Source organism: Lasioglossum baleicum, chromosome 14 (assembly GCF_051020765.1).
Source record: "Lasioglossum baleicum chromosome 14, iyLasBale1, whole genome shotgun sequence".
NCBI lineage: Eukaryota > Metazoa > Arthropoda > Insecta > Hymenoptera > Halictidae > Lasioglossum > Lasioglossum baleicum.
Window position 1 is genome coordinate 6,674,623 of NC_134942.1, and position 23,650 is coordinate 6,698,272.

The 23,650-nt window shown below is 43.8% G+C and overlaps 1 protein-coding gene across 3 annotated transcripts; it reads left to right on the forward strand.

The window, feature by feature from the left end:
* Positions 1 to 1,219: 1,219 nt before the first annotated feature.
* Ptpmeg2 (Protein tyrosine phosphatase Meg2) lies at positions 1,220 to 23,317 on the forward strand. 3 transcript variants are annotated; one of them, XM_076438335.1, is made up of 10 exons: positions 1,220 to 1,705; positions 5,488 to 5,721; positions 5,803 to 5,892; positions 6,118 to 6,258; positions 12,483 to 12,746; positions 13,478 to 13,866; positions 14,395 to 14,634; positions 14,995 to 15,145; positions 15,237 to 15,444; positions 15,965 to 23,317. In XM_076438335.1, the coding sequence occupies exons 1-10, from the start codon at positions 1,673 to 1,675 to the stop codon at positions 16,192 to 16,194; spliced, it is 1,980 nt and encodes a 659-aa protein (XP_076294450.1). In that variant the 5' UTR covers positions 1,220 to 1,672; the 3' UTR covers positions 16,195 to 23,317. The 3 variants fall into 3 exon arrangements, with proteins under 3 accessions (XP_076294450.1, XP_076294449.1, XP_076294451.1); XM_076438334.1 differs by lacking the exon at positions 1,220 to 1,705 and having other exon boundaries at positions 15,965 to 16,243; positions 18,746 to 23,317; XM_076438336.1 differs by lacking the exon at positions 1,220 to 1,705 and having other exon boundaries at positions 12,483 to 12,674.
* Positions 23,318 to 23,650: the final 333 nt, after the last annotated feature.

The following is a 23,650-nucleotide window of genomic DNA, read 5'->3' on the forward strand; positions in this document are numbered from 1 at the left end:
AAAAACTCCTCTTTATTAACTCAGCCTGGTCAATTAACCGTGAACTGTAACCATAATGCCCTTCTATCAATCTCATTAATCACGCTATTTTATTTTTATCGTGTTTATTTTTAATATTACACGGAAACCGTGGAAAAACGTTATCTTCCACCTCCGAAGCACGTGCAGGTCCTTAATTTGTCTTTGACGATTAACAGGCTGATTCATCTTTGTTCAGCTCTGGCAGAGAGATAACGAAGCGAAAACAATTTTTACTGGTAAATGTATATGTTCCTAAATGTATTTCAGAGACAGTCAAGTTTTTAAGGGGATATTGTTTCTGTGGGAATTGGAAAAGGTAGCCCCTGAATGCATGCTTCAAGTTGCTCGAGTTGATTCAAGGGTGACACAAGTAAACAACGATGAGTTTTTAAATAATTTCTACTGGAAAGTGTGCGTAAATCTCCACTGTTCCAATGCCTGTAAACAATTTGTTGTTGGAAACCTTACATTAATAAATAACATTTTTGTTGGAGGTTGTACTAGGCCTGGTCGGCCCCTGAATTCAGGCTTCCCAGCCACGTTTACGAGTCCGGTACAATGAAACAATGACGAGCTAGGAAATTTTTTCTACTGGACAATAAGCTTCGATCTGCCCTTTTTCACAGTCACGTCACAGTTTTCGCTTAGAGAAATGAATAACATATTTTTTGCAGTTCTAGAGCCGGTCTGCCCCTGAATTCGCGTTTCCCGGTCGACAGAGTCTCGTTTACGAGGCTGGCACAATGAAGTAATGAGAAGCTAAATAATTTTTTCTACTGGACAATATACTTCGGTCTACCTTCTTTCAAAGCCACGACACAGTTTTCGTTTTCAGAAATGAAACTATCATAATGACATCATAAAATTATCTTTCCGCGGTTGTAGGGCCGGTCTGCCCCTGAATTCGTGCTTCCCGGTCGACAGTGTTACGTTTTCAAGGCTGACAGAATGAAACAATGACGAGCACAGAATTTTTTCTACTGGACAATATGCTTCGATCTGCTCTCTTTCAAAGCCACATGACAGTTTTTGCTAACAGAAGTGAATAACATCATAAAATATGTTTTCGCGGTTCCAGGGCCGGTCTGCCCCTGAATTCCCGTTTCCCGGTGTACAAGTCAATGCCCCTACTCTCCGGCAATCGACTAATGCCTGAGGTATGCCCCCCACTCTCGAATAAAACATCGTGACACCCCTTATGGATCAGGCAGTAGCGCGTGGTACAGTGTGTCGCCTACACGGGGTTGTGCAGTCGGTGCGTTCAAGATGGCGCTGAGCCTGTGCCGAGAAAGACGGCGATCGAGCGTCTGAACGGACAGAGAGAGAGTCTGTGGTGCACGGCGTTCGTGTTCATCTATATCGTGGTGTCGAGCGTCGGACAATGAACGTGAGCCGGACGGATCTATCAGTCGACGAAGTGACTCGGACCGGCCGTCGATCGCGAGGATCCGCTTGAAAAATAGAAAAACGGAGTGAGAGATAGAGAGGGGCACTCGTGGAGGAGAGGAAAAAAGGGAAACGCGCGGCGGCAGCAGCAGCTCGCGGGCACAAAATGTGGCAGTGGATCGTGGGACTAGCCTCGAAACGAAGTATCCGTTAGCGAGTGGTGTGCGGCTTTTTTGTCGGTTATGTCAGTGCGCGTCAAGTCAAAATGGCAGCCACGTTAACCGTCGAGCAGGAGCAGGTAAGTGTCTGGCTTTTGCGATCGATCGTTGTTTCGACGATGGTTCGAAACCGTTTTTGGTCATCGAGAACGGTCGCCACGATTTCAGACACACGGACGTGTTTACAGGGTGCTATATAAACACACGTCGCTCGTTTCCTCTCTGTCGTCTGTCTCTCTCTCTTTTACACATACATTGTCCCTCTCTTTTTGATCCATGCCTCTATATCTACGTGTTTCAGTCTGGCGGCCCGTCCGGTCCTTTGAGTCCGCTCTTTTTCTCAATAAAATTCGAGCGGAAATCGTGGGACAATAGGAACCGGTATCCATTTAAACCGCTTCCACGGATATCTCGCCGACGATTATTCCAGCCGCGAGGCGGCATATGTACGTGATGCTTGTTGAATGCGCGCGACGGAACGGACTCGCTCTCTCGGCTCTCTCGCGTGCGTACGTCGACTTTGGATCGTCGACGTTTCCCATTCAACCGGAGACGACACTGTCATCGCGGGAATATAATATTCAACCGTGGCGACGGCGACGGTGACGGCCGGTTCCTTGTCTCCCTTCTTGTGCGCTCACACCGGGACCGGGAATTGGCTCGAGGAAACGAGCTCGTGATAAATTAATGGCCAAACGGCCCCGGACTAGAAACTAGCTCCTCTTTTTTTCTTCTTTTTTTCACCCGTTCCGTAAACACCGACGGAACACCGGAGGGGAACCGCGGGAAAGAGAGACGGAGGACCGTTTCAAGAGGGAAATGAATGTGCAGGAAAATCGATACGCGCCCGCCGGCACGCGTACACTGCCGCTCAAAAGTAGCCAGACACGATTACGATGCTCGGTGATCTGTGATGCGTACCGCATCGATTATTAGTCGATTCTTTTCCGCTACGATCTTCTGCATATTTCTATTCCGGGTAGACTGTATTGACCGTCTTTTTATTTTACAATTAGTGAAGTAATAAAAATGATTTCGTAAGAAATGATTGCATAGATGTCTTTGGTAAAGCATGTATTATACTACAGTAAGAGTCGCGCAGTCTAAATAAAATCAATCTTGTCATTTTTATAAGAGAACACGTAACAGTCACTGTTAACAGTGAGCCTGCCGATCGCGTTAGAAGTATCTGGCAAATGTTGCCTTATAAAAATGGCAACACTAAATTGTAAACATAGATGCTTGGACAAGAACGTTTATTCCATTGTTCTCTATAAATTAATTTTTATAATTTCAATAATTGCGGAATAGAAAACCAGTTGTTTGACCGTGGCAGGTTTAGTGTGAACGAACTACCGGAAGTTGAAGGACTGTGGATCTTCCTTGGATATTCGAATAAATGAATTCCATTCATGGATAAATAGACTGCAGATCTTTATGCAAAATAAATATTGTTTGCATCGGTTCGTAAGAAAGAGAAATTCCCATTCTTAAATTCCATAGATTGATAATGATGTGAAAATATTTGTAAACTCTTCCCACGCACTTACCGTTTTGCATTCTACCTACTCACTTTTGCTATGAATACATAAATTCTGCGTTAATGAAAATTCCTTATTAATGAAAAGCAATATATATTAGTTAGTGGTGTGTTACGGAATGAGTAACTCGTCGACACCGATGGCTGTTCTCGGAAAACGACGACGCAGTTAAAGGTCCGTTCCGAGGACAGTCAACCCTACTGACGATTCAGTCGATCACCGAAAGTTGCACGAGCAACAGCGACCTGTGCATCGTAGCCAATGGCTTGCACACGCTTGCAATTACGACTTATTGTTAGGCGTACGTTTACTCTCCCACAATGCAATCTATTGATCAGTTCGTCTTAAACAGTAGTTGTTAAATTATCTTACTGGAAGTAACTTGGTTTACGAATGAATTGTTGTTATTGCACAATTTATTGTGTAAAGGACTATTAGACACTTTCGAAGATTGTAAATCCTTTCTTCTTGCAATTGTTGAAGATTCGTAAAATTATCTTACTAGAAGTAACTTGGTTTTGTGAATGAATTGTTGTTATTAAACAATTTGTTAAAAGACCCCGAATTTTATTTGTTTGTGACTATTAACACTGAACGATTTCAAAGATAGTTCATTCTTCTTGCAATTGTTGAAGATTTATAAAAGATGATTACAAGACGATTCAACATCCTATGTTCTGACACGTGCGGATAGTATCTCCGATGATGGTATAGAGCCTGAGTCAGCTGTATGTATACCTTGATGAAAAATGTTTACAGTATTATCAGCGGTGCTAATTGACTATGAATTGTAGATTCGGGTTCAATCTGGGCTCTGCTCCAAATTTGGAGCAGCCAACTTCTCTACAATTAGAACAGTTTCCACATACAGGGTGGCCCATTTTTCGCCAAAAATTACCTACATGCTAAGAATAACAAAAAGATGCTCTGATAAGCATCGACTCCTGGATGAACTGACCGAGAAACCTACCGAGTACAACTAAAAGCAACTATTCTTAATTGTTTTGTAAAAACGAAACGATTGAATTCGTGTAGTTTGCGCGATTTTAAAATTCTTAATTTTCATCTAATCTGTAAAAATTGACTCGGAGTAAAAAGAATTTTATCTTGCATAAAGATCCACAATCTAGAGCCTTCGCTTGCATAGCGTTTTCTCTCTTATCTTATCTACTCGTCATAAGTTTTCGATTTCTGCTTGATGTATCTGTGGAAATTGATTCGGAGTACAACCGCATCCGTTTCCGTAGCATTTGTTTCTGATTGTTGCTCGTGGATTTTGCAGATTATCGAGGGAGAAAAATTTGGAGCGGTCTGTAGTCGAACAACGTTGAACGTCGACGTTTTCCGTCGACGACGCCGGGCGCGATCGCGTCGAGTCCGTCGGTGCAACGAGTAGAGGGGAATTTAACCAAAGTATCGATTCGCGATATTAAGTTTCTTCTTGACCCTGGAGCGAGCCTATCCATTTACCGTGGCCGCGGTCCCCGGCGAGCGTACTATGGCGGAAGTGGCCGGTGGGGAGGCAGTCGGCCACCGGAAGTCAGATCGGTACTCAGAGCATGTACACAAATCATTGACGAACGACTGTCGCGCGTTTCGAAAGCGGTAGAAACGCCGTGAGACCGTTCGATCATTTTAAACGCCCGTGGACAGACTTATTCGCGATTAATTAGCGGTGGAACCTCGGGGAATGAATGCCCACTTCCGGTGATTGTTGATTACGCGCGCCGTGCTGTCGGCTGCCAGGAAAACTAACTTTTCTTCTCGACTTCGCTCATTCTTTTCTTAGTTGCTCTCCCGCTCTCGAATAAAACTCGCATTTTGTTCGCCGTCTGCTTCCTGTCTGCGAATTCTAATCGCTCTATGCGGCTTCCTCCAAACACACCTGGCCAGGAGTTTCTGGCGCCGTTTCGAACCGTGTTGAAAGATAGATCGCAAGACGAAATTATTAAAAAGAGAACCGATTGTGTATGTAGCTCTATCACGTAACTTTTATTTGCATACAAATCTGCAGTCTAATCATCAAAGCAAATTATATCATATTATATCAAATTATATCATATATCAAATTATATTATATGATTGCGTAAGTTCGATCACGATTTGAAAAAGAAATTCAATGGTTAAATTTTAAAGAATACAGCTTTATTAATCAATTATATAATCTTTTCCACAATTAGAAAAGAATGGTGACTATATAATTTTTGTTTTTAAATCGGGCACGAACTTGTGCAATCATCTGATAGAACGCCCTGTAACCGCATCCATGCAGCTTCCGCTAATTTTCTCGAGTGTAACGAACACTGTATTTTCATTTAAAGGCCACGAAAGAGTTTATAGAAGCAGTGAACAAGTGTCGGGCAGGCAGAAGGGCCGGTCCGGTGTCCTGGAGCACAGCAGTGAAGTTCTTAACAGCCAGGAAGTTCGAGGTAGCAAGAGCGTTAGCTCTGTACGAGCAGCACGAGGCCACCAGAAGAAGAGAAGGCCTAGCTCTTCTGCATCCCACTCAGGAACCATTGCTCAGCGAACTACGCACAGGAAAATTTACGGTCCTAGTAAGGAGACTCGCTCTAGTTAACCAGAATGATTCACGCCTCGATATAAGTAAACATCTACCATGAAACTTCCAATTTCAGCCTTCCAGGGACGGCACAGGGGCAGCCATAGCGATCTTCACGGCGCATTTGCACCTTCCACAGAACACCACACACCAGACAACCCTGCAAGTGAGTAATTCCACGATCGTCGTACCTCGACCCGGTCCCTCACCGCCGCCTGATGATGCAAATTAGACCGGTGACAAGAGAGTTTACAATTCCCATTTAGCATCGGCAAACACACAATGCACTTCAATACTGAATAATAAGGGATGATGCAACAAGTCGACGCCTAATGGCCGCTTTGTCACAAGACGCCTCTAACAATGGAACTTTCTCTCTGTTGCGTCGCAGGGCGTTGTGTATCAATTGGATGCGGCACTCGAGAGCGCGGAGACACAGAAGCATGGTCTGGTCTTCATCTACGATATGTCGGATAGCAAGTACCAGAACTTCGACTACGACCTCTCGCAGAAGATCCTCACACTCTTGAAGGTGAGTTACGCACGCCCACCTGCGACATCTACTTCGCAACACATAATTCAACGAATGGAACGCGATCTTTGGAGCTCTACACCGGTGTTCAAGGCACTACTGGCACTTTAAAAATCCATTTTTATCATTCAGTCTGAAAGCCTCGTTCTTTGTGAATATTTCAAAGCAAATTACATTTAAATGCTCGCATAATTGCGGGAGGTATACAACTAAACGTCTGACAATGGTGCACACAAGAGTTTGACGAAACTCTGGGAAACGATAGTACTCAAAAGATGTACGACATAGATTTTGTTTAGTTGTTTAGTGTAAATACTGAAGTGGTAATTATACTTTTCTACTGTAATATATAAATAGATTTTTCACCTTCTACATTGAGGGCTGTTTCCTCCCTCTGAACACCGATAAAGGTCACGAAAAAAGTGTCAGTCAGATTACTTTACGAGTACTACCTTGTCCCAAAGTTTTATCGAGATCTTCACACATCGGTGTGCATTCTCGAGAGTGCTAGAAAAGCTTGATCAATTGCACTCCGGTCCACCTGCACCGTTCCCGATGACGTTCGAGGCTCGGTGTCCGGATTCGACGGAGCCTCGTGAAACAAAGGGGCTTTCGTCGCCGCCAATTGATCGCTCCAAATATGGCCCATTATCTTCACACAGGAAATTTAATCAACATCTTTGGCTTTTATTCTGGCTGCGAACGGAATCAGGACGCGTAACGCACGCGTGCCGTCGGTGCGCGAAAGCGCTCCGAAATATGTAGAAATCGTCGCGGAAAACGCCGGCACGCCGTTTTCTTTCCAATTTACACGTTCCGGTGAACGGACATTGTTCCACGTCGTATAAACACGCGTTCGCTGTTTCCTGAACCCTCGACGCACTTTTTTTCACTGAGACATGTTCATAGATTTGTGTAATGCAATATTATCAGTGATACTGTTAACAATTTTAGCCCTTCAAAGGCAGCCAGGGTTCCCTAAAAATTCTGTAAAAATTCCCTATCACACTTCGAAGTGTATCCTTCAAGACTGCAGGCCCTAATTTCTCAAAGGAAGTAAAACTTCGTGTTTGGAATTCATATTTCACGATGCAGCGGGGAAAGTCAGTGAAGGGAAAAATATCGCTAGGGTCCGTGGATTGTTTCCTGGAAGAAATGAATCATGAAGGGAGGTTTTCAGGGGCACGATCCACTCAGAAATCATCGATCGGTTCTCGGGGGGGCGCGATGTCTTTCGAAGACACCGTGTATAATGGAGGGTTAGGGGCACGTAAAGTGATTCCGGAGCGTCTCGTGCATGGAGGGGTGCATCTCAAAGAACAGGAAAGCTTTAAGGGGGTTGTTCACGCTCCACGAAAACCTCTGGGCTGCGATTGCCCAGTGAACCGCGACGGCAATGGGCTCGCCAAGGGTGTCTCAAAGGTTTCGCCGGAATGACTCAATTATAGGGTACTTATGGGACTATTTATAACGAGGTGTTTGCGTCACCGCACGCTGCGATAAAAATACTAACTCTGTTCTCCCTCTCTCTCTTGCTCTCACAGTTCGTTTAGCCGATTGTTTACCAGGAAGCTCGCCGACCGAGGCTATGAAAACTATGGCTGGACGCCGGCGTCGCGGCCGGAAAATCGTTCGTGGAAAGGGAAACGCGACGACGTCGACGCCGCGACGGCTATTCCCCGCTTTCCATTCGGATAATAGCCGGCCGATACTCTTTCGGTTCCGCTCTATTATTCGTATTTATGCTGTGGCAATCGCCGACCCACGCCCCTTCGCCGACTGGAACTTCCACGACGATGAAACTCGTTCTTTTCACCGGCCACCTGATTGATAAATTGCTGTCTGAATCGCGACCGCCGGACTACGATCACCGTTTTCTCGGTATTTCCACGCCACTGGAACTCAAGTTCCTTAGAACTCTACCCTAGTCATACGAGTTCAATCAGGAATGACGTTTCAGCGATGATCTGGAGGGCCAAGTAGATTCGGACGACCGTGGTCAGACACGCGCGTGGAAAGAGAACGTTCGAAAGTAGTAATTTTTTCGTCGACATTTCTTCTAACAACTCGGAGCATTTCTTACACAATGCTGTTGTTACTATATTGCATAAGATTGTTCATAAAACAAGAATTCATTGAGGAGTTACAAGATAAATGAAACGGGGTTTTAATTCATGGGTCTTACTCGCTGCAAATCTTGTCATTCTTATGGAGCAATACGTGTGAGTCACTTTTTGTGCTCTGTAATTTCAGTGTTAATCGTAAATCTCTTTCGCAGGCAGTGGGGCTATAAAGTTGGTCTTTTTCGGGCAAATTTGTTGGTCGGAGCTTTATTTGCTCATTGCGTGGGCGGAGGAGTGTTTATTTATACTTCGTTATTTCAAGATGTTAAAGGGAATGTGCAAACTGAGTGCATACACGTGGTTTGTTAAACCAGTGGTAAATATAGATATTCTATGAAAAATGGGGAATGATATCGAGAGTTAAACAAATTCTTCCTCGTGTCGATCCTATACGTTTCCAACACATTAATTTTTTCCATTGCGTCGATTTTACACGGAAGGACAGATTCTGTTGGAAAAATAAGGAACGATCGAGGGTTAAAAAAAGGTGTTGCTCAGAGCCAAGGTTCTCTATAAGCGTTCCAGCAACAGAGATCGATATTCCGCCGAGTTTCACCCCCTTGCAGAACAGTCCTTTAAAACGGGGCAAGTTCTATCATTTTTAGAAAAATAATTTATTTAAAAAGGCTTAGAAATTATTTCTGTTGGCAGAGAGAACGTAGTTCAATTGATTTTCATCCCCCTGAAGTTCCCTTTTCTTCGGGAAAAATAATTTATGGGCTTAAAAAAAAATCTGCTCTCAGCGATGGTTCTGTATAACCGTTCCGGCGAACGCGATCGATTATTCCGCCGATTTTCACCGCCTTTCAAACCACCCTCTGAAAAAAGGCGGATATCACCGTCTTCGGAAAAAACAACGTACAGCTGAGGCCTGAAAAAATTCCCGTTCTAAGCAAAGCCATTCCACAACCGCTCCAGCGAGCGGGATCGATATTCCACCGATTTTCACCCCTTTTCGAACAAGCCTCTAAAAAAAGCCGAGTTCCAGCGTCTTCTAGTCTCTAAAAAAAACCGTATCGTCCTCGAGAATCAATAGTCTTTCCGCGAGGCAGAGGGAGAGAGAGAGGGAGAGTGTGTGCGTATGTATGAGTGAGAGAGAGAGAGAAAAAGCGCCCCGCCGGCGAAGTCTCCTATTTTCGAAAAATCGATTTTTCGAGCGGCGTCGAGCCAGGTGCAGGCACGCACGCACATCCCCGTAAATCTCGTTCGAGTAAGCGTCGCGCAGGGGTTGCTCTCGCCGGTTAGGGGTTGCTCGGCGGTCACCCCCGGGTAAGTGTCTCGTTGAGAGACCCTGGTAGCGATACGTCACCGCGCGCACAGAGAGGGAGTGAGAGAAAGATAGTCGAACGATATAGACAGGAAAAGAGACAGAGAGAGAGAAAGAGGGAGGATCGCGAACCCCGCCGGGCAGAAAGAAATTCGCATAAGGGATGTTGGCAGCGGGCGAGTGGCGGCGAAAAGAAGGGGTCGGTTTGCGCGCATGCGTTTCTACGCGGGAGAGCATCGCGACGCTCGCGGTCAGTAATCATCGTGACCCCTTTGCGGCGTTATCGCGGACGGATCGAGAGAGCGAAACAGTGAGACCGACAGATAGAGAGAGAGAGAGAAAGAACGAAGTCGCAGTCCGATTTCTTTTTCCAACGGCGCGTTGCTCTCTCTCTTCCTCGTCCTCTTTCGAGCCAGATTTTCACCTGGTCTCAGCTCGCGAAGGTGTCGTCGTCGCGCGATGTTCGACGAACACGCGTCATCGTCGTCGACGTTCGTTCGATTCGTGTCAAGCGTGCGAACACGGTTACGCTAATTCCGCGGTATCGATTGACTGACCGAGTGCCGGCAGTGATTATTCGATCGCATCGACGCCTCTCAACCGTCTCTTCTAGAGTCGTCTAGATTCTATCCCAGGATCTAAAGAAACCGAGGACTAAATCAGTGTTAGTGATCATCGACGGGTTATAGACTGGGACTTGGACGAGCCCGTTTCGAATCGATGCCCGATCAGAAAGTACTCGGCCCCGGTGTATTCACGCACCGTCACCGAACGCTCTAATCTATCGATTGACCGTCTCCCAGCTCGCTATCTGTCCGGGTGACCGAATCTACCCTGCTGATTGTCTTCTTTGCTCTCAATCCTCGACGAGATCGCATCGGAGAAAGAAGAAGCAGAATAATCGGACATCGAGGCGTTTTCTTCGTTCGCTGACTGGCTCGCTGGCTGGTGGCTGGTTGTCGACGTAACCGGGTTTGTGTGCTTAAGATCGACGGAGATATGTAGTGGTGTGCTGCTGACGTCGTTGCCGTTACGGTTACTTCCGCCCTCTATACATACCGCGGAGGGGGTACACCGGAGGGTTAAGTTCTCGTGCCCGCTGCATTTTGCATGCTCCACATCGGGAAACATTTTTTTGTCCACCTCTTCCTCGCTAACTCCTACCTCTTCTATCGCGGGTGCTCTGTTGGTGATGTTGGTGGTGCTTCATTGTCCTCGAGACTTTTTCTCCCCGTTGACCTGAAAATTTCATTGTGCTCCGTTTCGTCGACTGAATTATTCTTCTCGGGCATTTACCAGCTGGGCGGCTGTTTTCTTATTAATTTCCACGCCGAGGTTGCTAGGACCACGGACCTCTGTCCGCGCATTTAACGTGCACCGTGCATAGCCCTGCGAATCGCCTCGCAGTTGGCACTAACTCCCGGCTTATACATATACCCTGTTATGTGTGTCTGTGTGTGTGTGTGTGTGCTATTATTGCAACGTCTTTGAAAGGTCGCTCCGTTTCGAAAATAAATTATGCAGTCACCTGTACCGATCGCTTTTTAATACCGCCGACAAAAGCCCAGGCTTCTTCTGCTTCTTCCTCTGCTTCTTTTTTTTTCTTCTCTTTTTTTGTTATATTATCTCTCCCACCGCCGCCGGATGTGCGGTGCGTACCACGTCGGCTCGAGGAAGATACATCGTCGCACACCATCACCTCGAGAGCATGCTCCTCGTCGCATTGTGCGAACGCGCATCGCATTAGTGTCAATTACTTCGCGGGACTCGAGCTTTTTCCGCTTCTTCTGCAACCCGATCCCTCGGGAACTGCAGGCTCCGCCGATTGCGGGGCTTGGGTTCAGCTGGATCCGTACTTATCAATCTTTTTAGTCGTGGCTTTCGGGTGGTATCGGTGTTAGTGTGTCTCGCTGGACAGCTGTCGATTCCACTTTGCCACTGAATATTAAATAGCGTCATTAGTGTCAGCTCGTCGAGCTTCCTCTGCACTTCAAGCCTCGAGTAACTGCAGTTTCCGACGATTGCGACTCATCTTCACTTATCAGTAGACAGTGGATCTTCGTGCAGAATAAAAATGTTTCGCCTGGTTACAAACTGGAGTGAAATAGACATTTATTTTCTTTTCCAATATGATTAAAAGGTTGAGGATAATGTAACGATATTTCTAAATTCTTCTAATGTTTTTACTGCTTAATAATTACACCTACTCATTTTTGTCGACATGCATCAAATCCGCTGTCTACTTATGTAAACGCATCAAATCTGTAGTCTACTCTTCTTATTGAAATTTAATTGTAGGATTGATTGTCACTCGTCGAAACTGAATAGACTATATTTCGAATGCACTAGGTCAAACCGGACCTGGGTACCGTAGTCCGAGGATTGACGCACAGTCTGCCAACCCTTTTTGGCTCACGGCCTAGTCGTTTTTCTCGTTTGAATAAATCATCTCTGTCATCGAAACATTTCATACGTCGACTGCCGTGTTAAGCCTGCGGCACACTCTTCAAGTTTATTCGACCCACATTTCTACTCCTCAAACCCTAGGTGACTAGGCTCTGCCATGCATGTAAATGATACCCTAGCTCTGCTATAGATTTCGTTCGTCGACAAAAAATTATCAGGACACTGCTGATAGATGAAGCGATAGTCACTTTTATACCAGATGAATATTACAGTGGCTTCTAAAATAGTCGTGTCGAGTGCAGTATTTGGATCTGGAACAGTAACATTGAAGTTTCAACGTACCGCGTGATCAGCGGCCACCAGTTAATTGTAAAGATACGAAGTTGTGTTGACAAGTAGTTTGCAACATGGACAACTTGGTGTTGCAGGGCGGCTACCCGGCGAAGCTGAAGAAGGTGTTAATAGTGACCGCGCCGCTCTGGTTCAAGGCGCCATTCAAGATCCTGCGGCTATTCGTCCGCGAGAAACTGAGGGACAGAGTGTTCACCGTATCGATTCCTCAATTAACGTTACACATCCCACGGGAATCATTACCGCACCGCTTGGGGGGCACGTTGGAGGTACAGCATGAGGCATGGTTGCTCCACTGTCTTAAATCCATGACAAACAGAGGCGGGGGTGAACTTTGCGAGGTCAGTTCTTGCTCCTTGCGGTCCACTTCGACTGCCGAATTCCCCTAAAAACGCAATCAAGTCACAGACCAACACTGTTTGCACTCGGAGACATTCCTTAGATCGCCTGCCTGCAACTCGAACCCATTTCGTCATTTATTATTTAGAGAAATATCAGACGATTGCAGAGGTTCGTGCCCGATCTTCAGAAATGTCGCAAACTGCGACGACGGGGTGTAAAAGAAATTTATGTAGTCACCATTCCTTATTTTCAAATCGCGCACGAACTTGCGCAATCATCTAATAGTTACTTCGTTTAAATTGGGCGTGACATTTCGTCCGTGTTCGATGTTTAATTTTTTTGGAGAGAATCCGTGCCATCTTTTCTAGTTCTCTGGGGTTAATCGATTCGGCAAATGAGCGGCCAATTATCCCAGAGTTCAAGATCTCTCTCCAGCGAAGTGAATTAGAGGTTCTTCTGGCTCCACGAAAAAGCTACTCTCTAGGCTCGCACTCGGAGAGCTGCGAGAGCGGGAGAGAGTCTTCAATAGAGACCTCTACTTGTGGACAAAAACGTTCGCAAGGTCACCTTGAAGAGAGTAGTCCTCTCGTGGTGCGAGAAGTTCGCTACCATAGCGATGACCTTTTTGCTAAATGGTTTCGGGTTAGCTAGAATTACTAGAGCCCATCAAACCCCACCTAGAACACGTAAGAAGGTCATCGAATGGTAACAGGGTGGTTTCGTTGCGCAGGTTACCCCCAGAGTGGGTAGTCCTCTTTCGCCCACATCGAAAAACCACACGGCTGCCCAGAATCCGAATGGAACCACGGTCAGTAGCTCGACTAGTCCTATAATCGATAAGAGCAAGGTGAAAAATGGTATCTCGAATATCGGGGACATCGAGATCACGAACGGTGACGTCTGGATGGGAACCGATGAGGCACCGTCTCCAGTCCAACCTCCGTCCTCAGCTAGTTCAGGGTTCAGCGATGACGACAGCCTTCACGGGGACCTCGGGCTTCAGGCAGTCAGCATGGAGCAGCTCATCGAGGACATACACTCGAGAGGACGCGCTGGACTGATAGCAGAGTACGCGGAAATCAAGCAGAGACCCCCAGAAGGATCCTTCAACAACGCCAAGTACGTTGCTTTTCGTTCAATCCCCTTTCGACGAGACTCTGCTGGCTCCACAAGTCTACGATATAGTTCATTAACCCTTATGTAGCCAACCAAAATGTATAGATTACTTCAAAACTTTTGTGTTTAACATATTTGCATACATTCTCATTTTAAGACTGAGGAAATTTTATTTTTAGAGGAACGTTAACAAGTTGTTGGCTACACAAGCATTAAGGAAGTCTATATGTATAAGTTGAATACGATGGTTAATTCGTTAATGATTAGACAGCGGATCTTTATGCAAAATGAAAATGTTCCATCTGAATTGAAAATAATATAATAGTATTTTTAAATGAATGTTTTCATGGTTTTGAATTACACCTACTCATTTTTGTCATAAATGCATAAAATCCGCTGGCTATTCATGATTAAATGGAAATGTAGGCTTATAGGAATATCTGAAATTGTCTCGAAATGTTTCATCTTGTTGCTGACTTTTTGCGAGCCAGTTTTGATTGTTGTAACAGAGTTAAAATTGCAACGTTTCAGACTAAGACCAAACCAGTCGAAGAACCGGTACACAGACGTGCTCTGCTACGACCACAGCAGAGTATGTTTGTCCCAAGTGGACGGAGACTCGACCTCCGATTACATAAACGCAAATTTTGTCGACGGCTACAAGCAGAAGAATGCGTTCATCAGCACGCAGGGTCCCCTACCGAAGACCTGCGGCGATTTTTGGAGGATGATCTGGGAACAGCAGACCCTCGTTGTCGTCATGACTACTAGGTATTTATTCAATTACCCGAAAAATGTCCACCAGCTTGACTTCTCCCAGAATATATTTCTGTTGTTGTCAAGAAGAACGCCACATGTCACGTACTTTCACTTTCGAGGTATTGCCGTTTAAAGTTTTGATCACTAATGCTTTGACATAGGACATCGGTTAAATTGCATTATCTTTTTGAGCCTTTCGAATTTATTTTCATGACTTTTTTCCTGATAAATACATCAATTCTGTACCATAAACTCAAATTTTTTAAAATTGTGATTAATACGGCGTTTTTCCTTGCTACCACAGATTTAACACTTGGATAGCTGCAGTATAAAATTGTGAACAGTCGATTCAATGAATTCTTTTCATTTTAGAGTGGTGGAGCGAGGACGTACGAAGTGTGCACAGTATTGGGGCCCCGAGCCGGGCGAAGAGGTTCAAGCGGGTGGTTTCACGGTGACAACGTTGGAAGTCGACACCAATCCCGATTACACGATATCTATGCTGCTCCTGACAAATAACAAGGTACGGCGAACAGTGTGTTACCAAACACGGTGCTGTAGTTTGAAGCGGCGCGGCCGGGACGATAAGAAAGCAAAATATGTTATCATTTCAGACTGATGAGGCAAGAGAGGTTTGCCATATGCTGTACACAGCGTGGCCGGATTATGGCGTTCCACAGTCGGCCAGGGCTCTGCTACAGTTTCTAGCCTTAGTAAGACAACAACAAAATAAGTTACTCGCGTACAGAGGGGACACATGGGCCGGACATCCGCGGGGACCTCCCATTGTTGTTCACTGCAGCGCCGGAATAGGAAGGACAGGTAATCCGAGAACTCTGATCCATCACCCGTAGTTTCATATCATTCTCTAGATTAACGAAAGATTAAAAAGTTGCATTTCTTTATTAACCTGTTGACCAATTCGTTTTGTTGACTCGTTCTCGGTGGTTAGCAGGTTAGAGGATTCTAATTTCAAAGATGGGGTTTTTCAGCAGTCAGAAGCGCTAGATAAAAGATCAATCTATGCCGCAGTCGCCCTCCAAATTCCTATTTTCACGTTTACGAGGTATAACTTGCATTATTCGGCAGCATGTAGCTGTCGCAGCTTTGTGAAAATAGCTACATGCGCAGCATTGTGCTTCCGAATAATGCGAATTACACCTAATCCTAAAAATAGGACCTTTGACTTTTGATCTAGCGCTTTTTACTACTAAAAAACCATCTTTTTGCATTGTCGAGAAATGAGATAGCGCATCCCGCACCCTTGCAATCCTGGAAACGAATGTCTATACCCCCTTAAACTGAAGGGTAGAAGTGAAATATTGTTGTGATTTTTGTGCAGGAACGTTCTGCACATTAGACATTTGCATATCGCGGCTAGAAGACACCGGTACGGTGGACATCCGTGGCACGGTGGAGAAAATCCGAGCACAGAGGGCCTACAGTATTCAAATGCCAGACCAATACGTCTTCTGCCATCGTGCTCTGGCAGAGTACGCACTCTCCAGGGGGATGCTTAGTCCGCAACATCTCGCTATGTTACCTCCACCCATAGAAGAAGATTCCGACTAGAGGATAAACGCTCTATTATCATGTACCAGAGATTGATGTTCTTCCCGAAGTATGCGTAATAGTTCTCCTTACATAGCCTATCTCTAGCTTAAATAACTGAAAGTTATTTTTTGCTATCATCTCCATCGATGTAATATTTCCGATTTCTACTCTTACGTTAGGCTACGAAGAAATACCGATCTAAAAATAGGGGGGGTATCCCGACAGAAGAACTAGACTTTTTTCAAGGCCAAATCCGCGGAACCGGAAGTCCTCGAGAGGATTATCCGCGTTACCGCGATATTTTCAAATCCGTGTGAGAGAACGAGACGAGGGGAAAGAAAAGAGTGGATAGAGAGATTTAAAAAAAAGAAAACAGGATTCGTTATCGTTTGAACAAAATAATATTTAAAAAAAAACGGTGTGCCGCAGACACCGATTCTAGAAGAAACGAGAAATAACTGAAAGAAAGATGGCTGTCGGTCGGATACCGCCGATCCTACCTTTAACCCTCTCATATGTAAATTTTATTGTACATTCTGTGAAAGATGTGTGGCCGCGAATTTATTAGAGACGCGCTCAGAAACGCCTCGACCTTGTAAACATTCCATTGAGAGAAAAAAGAAAAATGAACAAGTACTAAGTCAATTAAATTAAATATATATACATATTTATATATACATATAAATATAATATATAGACGGGTACGACGTTGTGTCCTGTTTCATAGATTTTCAACGATGCCTCTATGAATCTCTGTTGACGTGTTGTTCCACGGTAAACGTGTTCCCGAACGATCGGCGCGAGAGGATTGTTTATCGAACCGCCACGAGAGAGAACGGGTTGGAAAATTAACGTTGCTTCCGTTTTAGAGCCGTGGAAACGCTTTGTTACGTGCCTGTGGCGGTGCGCTGCGTACGCATACTTTTCATTCTGGACACGGTCGATCTGCATTCTCGATTTACGACGCACCGTGGTTCCAGATGTGGCTCTGGCTCTGCAGAATTATTTTCATTCGTACCCATTTGCCGTTGAAAGAAATCAGTATTAAAAGTAACAGGAAATCTATTTGTCAATCTATTTACATGGATCTTCAAATTGTCACTGTATCGTTGAATTATTTATTTGGAAGCTTGTAGAAAATTGATTGAAAATGATTTTGTATTTTTGCTCTGCCAGAACTGCATTTCAAACTAACGTGCGACGCTCAGCTGCATTTTATTTGGGTCTCATCCGATTTCGGACGACTCGACGACTATTCCTCGTTGCAACGTTTCGTTCGCTTCTCGCTGAGGACTGCGAGCCGAGTCCCCTTCTCGAAAAATATCTTATTCGCGAGAACTGCAGCCTCAAACAGTAATTCATAAAATGGGAAACTTGCGAAATTGGGAATCGACATAAACAGTTTAACGCTGTGAAATGTGTTTGCAACAAAAAAGTATAAGTTTGATTGAATTATGAATTTGTGAAAAGATGCTAACAGAGTGCTGTACAGCGGGATATTTCTTCGAAGGAGTCGGTTCGTGGGAAAAAGCGATTCTCGAGCGAATTGTTCCAAGATGGCCGGTCCCGCGCTTCCGGGCCCGCCCGAGCCTGAATTTCCGCGAAGTACAAAGCTCGTAACGATAGATTGTTGTAGAATCTTTATATGAGAGGGTTAAAACCGGCGAGTTTTTCGCGATGGTCGATCAAGCTCGAGCGAACGAACCATTTCTAAAACGGGATTCGTGGGAAATATCAATGTTAGGAGGATATGGAGGTCATTTAAAAACGGGGTGAGGGAATGTGATGTTTTATCGGTGTCCAAATGGGATAGTCGCATGTGTTTCTGAGAGAATCCTTTAATATTATTATCATTATTATTATTATTATTACTATAAACGTGTTACGACGCACGACCTTCGTCGCGCGGAAAATAAATAATAACCGACACGATCGTGTTGATGGACAGTTTTTTGGGTGACCAAAGATTATCTCCTAAAAACCATCTCAGAACATTGAGGTAGAAACTAAAGCTCGAACGCGCGGAAACTAAATTTCGCTGTCATCATCGATCTCGTCGTAACTTCTCCATGGTGTCCCACCGGAAGAATACAAGCTAGTTTCACTATTAAGACGATAAGCGAGAGAAGTTTCTAGAAATCACTGTAAGGAATATTTTCGCAGACTTATTTTTGCTGAATGTTTACACCGAGAGAAGTTCGATCGAGATCGAGGATCGCAGCGCTGCTCGCAGAAGAGACGATTTCGCGGAACGATTCCCTTCGCAGGGATTGCCAATCAGGGATCATCGTATTATAGTTATGGAACGTACGGGTTGAACGTTTCCACGGCCGAATCGATGAAGTTCGTTGACAGTTTAAGTCGAGAATCAAAAGCGCTTCGTTGCGGTGACGCAGTCGCCTCGGTGAACAAATTAATAAAAATTTTAATTCTCCTGATAAAAGGGAGAAACTTGTTGTTTATCAAGTCTACGAAATTTTAAAAATACCATTACGGTGACTGAACTCTCATACGTCCCTCAGTATACAAGTTCACGCATTTTATTACATACTTTATTTATCGATTTTAGGGCGAAAGAAAAAAATGGATGCAGACCAGATGTAACTATTTCTGAGGAGCGTACGAGTGTTAAAGCATTCGAGATTTTCCACGTTTGAACAGCTGTTAACTTGTTTCTCGAGGAGCCGACTGTGGAAGTTGTTTAAAGTTCTTAGCGGAATGACGTTCGTTGATTCGAAGTTTACGTTCTTCCACGAAAGCCTTCTAGTGTGCGAGCGAGAGAGAAAGAGAGATTACAAGGGGAAGGAGGTGTGATTTCTAATTTAAGGCTTTTACCGAGCGAGCTCTGAACAGAGAACCACTTGGCGTTGACAATGTCAGGGTTGCGCGAGACACGTGCACCGCCCTGAGCTTCCCGCAATTTATTTTTCGACGTTCTCGAGCAGCGTTTCGAGCGGAGCATCTGTCGTTAACGGATGTCACTATCTATCCTGTCTTCAGTTTTTTAATCAACAAAAAGTAGACTGAGGGATCGAGTAGAAATTCGTTTCTTCCTCAGTTCTTGTATTTTTAATAATTCCTCGTTCAATTATATTTCGACAAATCGAATTCTTTTAATCTTTCTACTGTTTTAAATTGCATGTAAAATTCACAATCTGTCAAGGAGAATGTAATAGCGTTCTTAAATTTTTCGTATGTTTTAACTGTTTCATATTTCTCCGCAGACTTACTATTCTACTGGCAGCAAAGATTATGACTTTCGAACTATAGTTACTCCGAACGCATGATGATTCTCATTTACGCGAGGAATAATAGTAAAAGAGCTTCCGGCTTCCGAGAGTACGGACATTTCACTCGAAACAGAACTATTGCGATCCTATTCCAAGCTATATAAACATCTTAAAAATACAAATTTCATATACAGCGACTTCATAGATCCACGACCGCACACTTTTATGCATTTACGGCCGATCGAAATCTCAAAACACAAAGTTCCATAAACTCTAACTCGGTTTTGCTACAAAATCGACTAGAATCGTTAACATCGTAAATTGTTCTCGAGGGCTGTAAATTAGTACAGAAGGTTACGGTTTGCGGATCATGATATCGCGAACAGTTCCGCGAAAAACAGCGCCTGCACAAAGTTCCGCCGTAGAGTATTTTATCGAGCGATTCGAGTACCCTAAAATATCGAATGAATGAGTGTTGAAACTGTCCGATATCCAGCCACCCAATGTCTGATTATCCGTTTGTTAAATGTGTGTCGAATTGTTGCGAAAGAGAGTGAGAGAGTGAGAATGAGCGAGAGAGAGAGAGAAAGTTGCGACGCTGGATCGTTGTTGGTACGACAATATGGCGTCGTAGCGTGTTCCCCGCGCCTGTGCGATCGTGAACGACAACCGAGGCTCGATTATGTGATGGCCGATTAGAATTCCTGTTCTTTTCGTTTCACCGATTCGCAATCTTTCCATCGAGCCCTGCCACGGCCTCGGAAATTCGCGGTTCTACTTAATTATCCCTTGATTCTATTCGATTTGCCATAAACGACGTTGAGCGACGCGATTATTCTCGCCGGGGAAATCAACGTCGCGCAAAAACCTTTGTCGTCGATCCATATACTGAAAACAGAGGAAACAACCTCTGATTACCACTTTACAAAAACTCGCATCTATTCAAAATTACTGCAATTTTTTAAAGTAATTCTTAATAGCTCCGGGTCTCTTGCAAATTAATTTCTGACCAAACAAAAAAAAGAATTATTTTTTAAGTCCAGTGACGAGGAAATGAATCCAATGAATTGCTAGAAATTGGAATAATATGTACGTTTGAAAATTGTAGTAACTAATGATTGAACCGAGATTGAGAAACGGCAACCGTTTGCGCGTCGTTGCAGCTTATATTGCCCAGAATCCACCGCGTGTATTTTTCTGTACAGAGTCTGTGTATATTAAACGCGCAAGAAATTTTTAGCACCGTGATATCGACGTCTGTCGACGGTGAGCGCTGTTTGTTAGAGAGATCTTCGAATTTTATATAACGAGAGGCGCTGTTGTAAAACGCTTAGTCAAAGTTAAATAAGTTCGAACATTTGTCGATGTACGCACGTTCCTCCTACTCTTGGGTTACCTTACGAAGGGCATGTTATCGGTACAATCACGTTTATTATTACTATTTTATTACTATTATTAATGATTATCGCTATTACTACTACTATTATGATTATTATTATTATTATGTCTCTAACGTTTGTAATTAGTTCACGATGCCCTTTTATATTATCTATATACGATATTTATTAAAACGTTTATCTGAAAGTACTCGTACGATGTATATACTATATATATATATACATGCGCACATACTGTTGTCAAATTGTAAGATTCACTTTTCAACCTCCGTGTCCTCAGAGTTCGAGGAAATAAGTATTCATTCCTCTCGAGATCATTCAGTTTGAGAAAGAGGTGTGGGGATTAAAGCCACGCCTATTTTAGCCTGAAAAATTTGTTACATTTCGCAGTATTTTGGTTTACGAGTGTCGTCGATGAATTTTGAACGGAGGTTGGATCGCGGTCGAATTTTCTTTGAAGCGAAACGGAGATTCGGTTTTTCCGTTTTTTCCATCCCTCGCCACGCCCTCTACAATTCCCCCGTTCAGTGTGAATGTAACAAACGTGTGATTTTATAGCAAAACTTGTATGTGTCTATCTCGTAATATCCTCAGGCGTGTGAAGGGTCCCAGTAAGCAAAATTGCTACATTTTGGCCATGGCACATAAGCTCGCGTGGGCTCGTATTCTTGCTTCGGCACAATCCTGGCCGCTCGGTCCATTTTAAGAAGGCAGCACGGTCCCTAGTGTTAGAAATTTTTTTTCATAAAGACGTAATCAATGCAATTCTAAAGAAAATGCTACGGCGAGAGGTTAAGAGGGAAGAAGTAACATTCAATTTAGTTTCTATCTCTTGCAATCGATGGAAAACGTAAAACGGACCCTAAAACTAGGAACCGTGCTGCCCTGCTAAAATGGGCAGCTTGTGCCGGGCTGGTGCTGAGAGCAGAATACGAGCCCACGCTTGCTTAACTGCCATGGCCAGAATCGAGCCATCGTGTGCTTTGAGCAGCTTCGAGCGACGTTCGGCCAGTATAATGCCCGTTAAATGGCCTCCGCACGCTGGGCTCGATTTCTGCTACGACAGGCCTGGTTGACTGGGGTAGCGAGCGAGAGGCGCGTGAACGATTAGAGAGAAAGACAAAGCGAAAACAATAAGAGAAAGAGACCACCATAGAGCAGGTACCAAAGTTCTTCTTCTGTTTTTGTTCGTTTAATAAGGTGTTCGGACGAGTAACGTGCACTCTACACCTTGTCCAACAAGACGAGGCAGCAAAATGCCAGCGTGCGTTCTTTGCTGCCTACCTGAGAAGAGTAATATGTAGATCGCGGATCTTTATGCATTTATGAAAAAATAAATTGCACCAACCAAAGTATTGGCTGGGTGAAATATAAAACAGGAAAAGATTAGAAAAATTTAAGAATAATGTAATGTCGTTTTTAATGTAACGAAATCGCACGAAGGGGTGAAATCAATTTTTATTTTATTCCTGCTTTCTCCACAATGAATGGAGAACATTTTTATTTTGCATAAAGATCCGCAATCTAGTAATATGTTTACGTTGACTGCCTCATCTCGTTGGACAAGTTATAGACCCCAATTCGTATAGAGTTCTCTGCGCACATTCAAGCAAACTGCAGGCGGATAGATCGAGCCAATCGGTCTGACAGTATTACGAATTATGAGTTTGTATCTACTGGCTGCTTCAAAATGTGTGGTCCGAATCAAAGGAGGGCGTATCACTGTTTTCAATTGACCATTTACCTACAGACAACGCCTCAATAATCTACTCACAGTGAAATATCTATGCTGGAATTATCGAGCACTAGAAGCAAGGTACCAAAACATCTAGTAGAAATTGCAAGACCGTAAATCAATTTATTCAATAACTACCCTGAGATTGTCTACATATTTTCAATCATTATAAAACGAAGAATTTAAAGTGTTAATTGTTCTGAATCCTCTGGTAGCCGTAGTGTTGACAAATGAGGAATTTTTACGAGTTAACTTAAGTAATGTAGTTTAATAATATCCGTTGGAGTTGTTGCTTAGAAAGAAATTCTTTAGCTCGTTTAAGGTCTAGGTAGGTAAAGTGTCGCGTTCAAAATGCATAAATAGTTGTTTTAAAACGAAGTTCATCTTTGGACAAACCTCGGATTTTGGAGCAGCCTGTGTATCGTCTTTTTCGTCTGTTCTCCCTCTGTTCTCCGTTCGGTTACTTTCAAATAAAGTCTCGAACAAGGTGGGAAACACGGAATGGAACAAGATGAGTAATATCAAAAAAAAAAATAAAAGTCGGAGAGAAATATTTTAGCGCGTAAATCGAATGCACGCGATATTCCTGTCGTTTGATTCGTTGATTTTGAACGTTTAACGCGAAGTGTGCTAACACGTTTGTCTGGGAAAACGGAGATTTAAATTAAGAAGGAGAAAATAAAATGTACATACGAGTGACATGACTTCGAAACGACTATCGCACATAAATGTATCTAATAATTATTTAATATATTGCAGATATATATAAATGGCATTAACTTTCTTCGTTCTCATTTTCCTTCTTCCAGAATTCACCGTAAGAGAAGTACCTTTATGGGAAACAGATTGAAATATAATAATTTAAGAGGTGAAAAATATTCTGGGGGACAGAATTGTCCAGGAGAATTTTCTGCGTTGATATCATGCAAAGAAGTTTATTTTATTATTCAAATGGGGATTCAAAATTGCCGCGTTTGTCATCATTTGCTCCGGAATATGTATAGCGCCAAAGGACGTAGCGGCTAACGGCAAAACGTTCAAACTGTTAGCCACATTTTAATTCGACTCACTGACGCAGGTGGCGCTACGTGCTAATGCTGTGTGGGAATTTT

Bases quoted from the DNA above. Each gene is read 5' to 3' on its own strand.
- Ptpmeg2 (XM_076438335.1), top strand. From the start codon at position 1,673: ATGGCAGCCACGTTAACCGTCGAGCAGGAGCAG. The intron at 1,706-5,487 runs GTAAGTGTCTGG...TTTCATTTAAAG, and splicing joins TAACCGTCGAGCAGGAGCAG to GCCACGAAAGAGTTTATAGA. The intron at 5,722-5,802 runs GTAAGGAGACTC...TTCCAATTTCAG, and splicing joins CAGGAAAATTTACGGTCCTA to CCTTCCAGGGACGGCACAGG.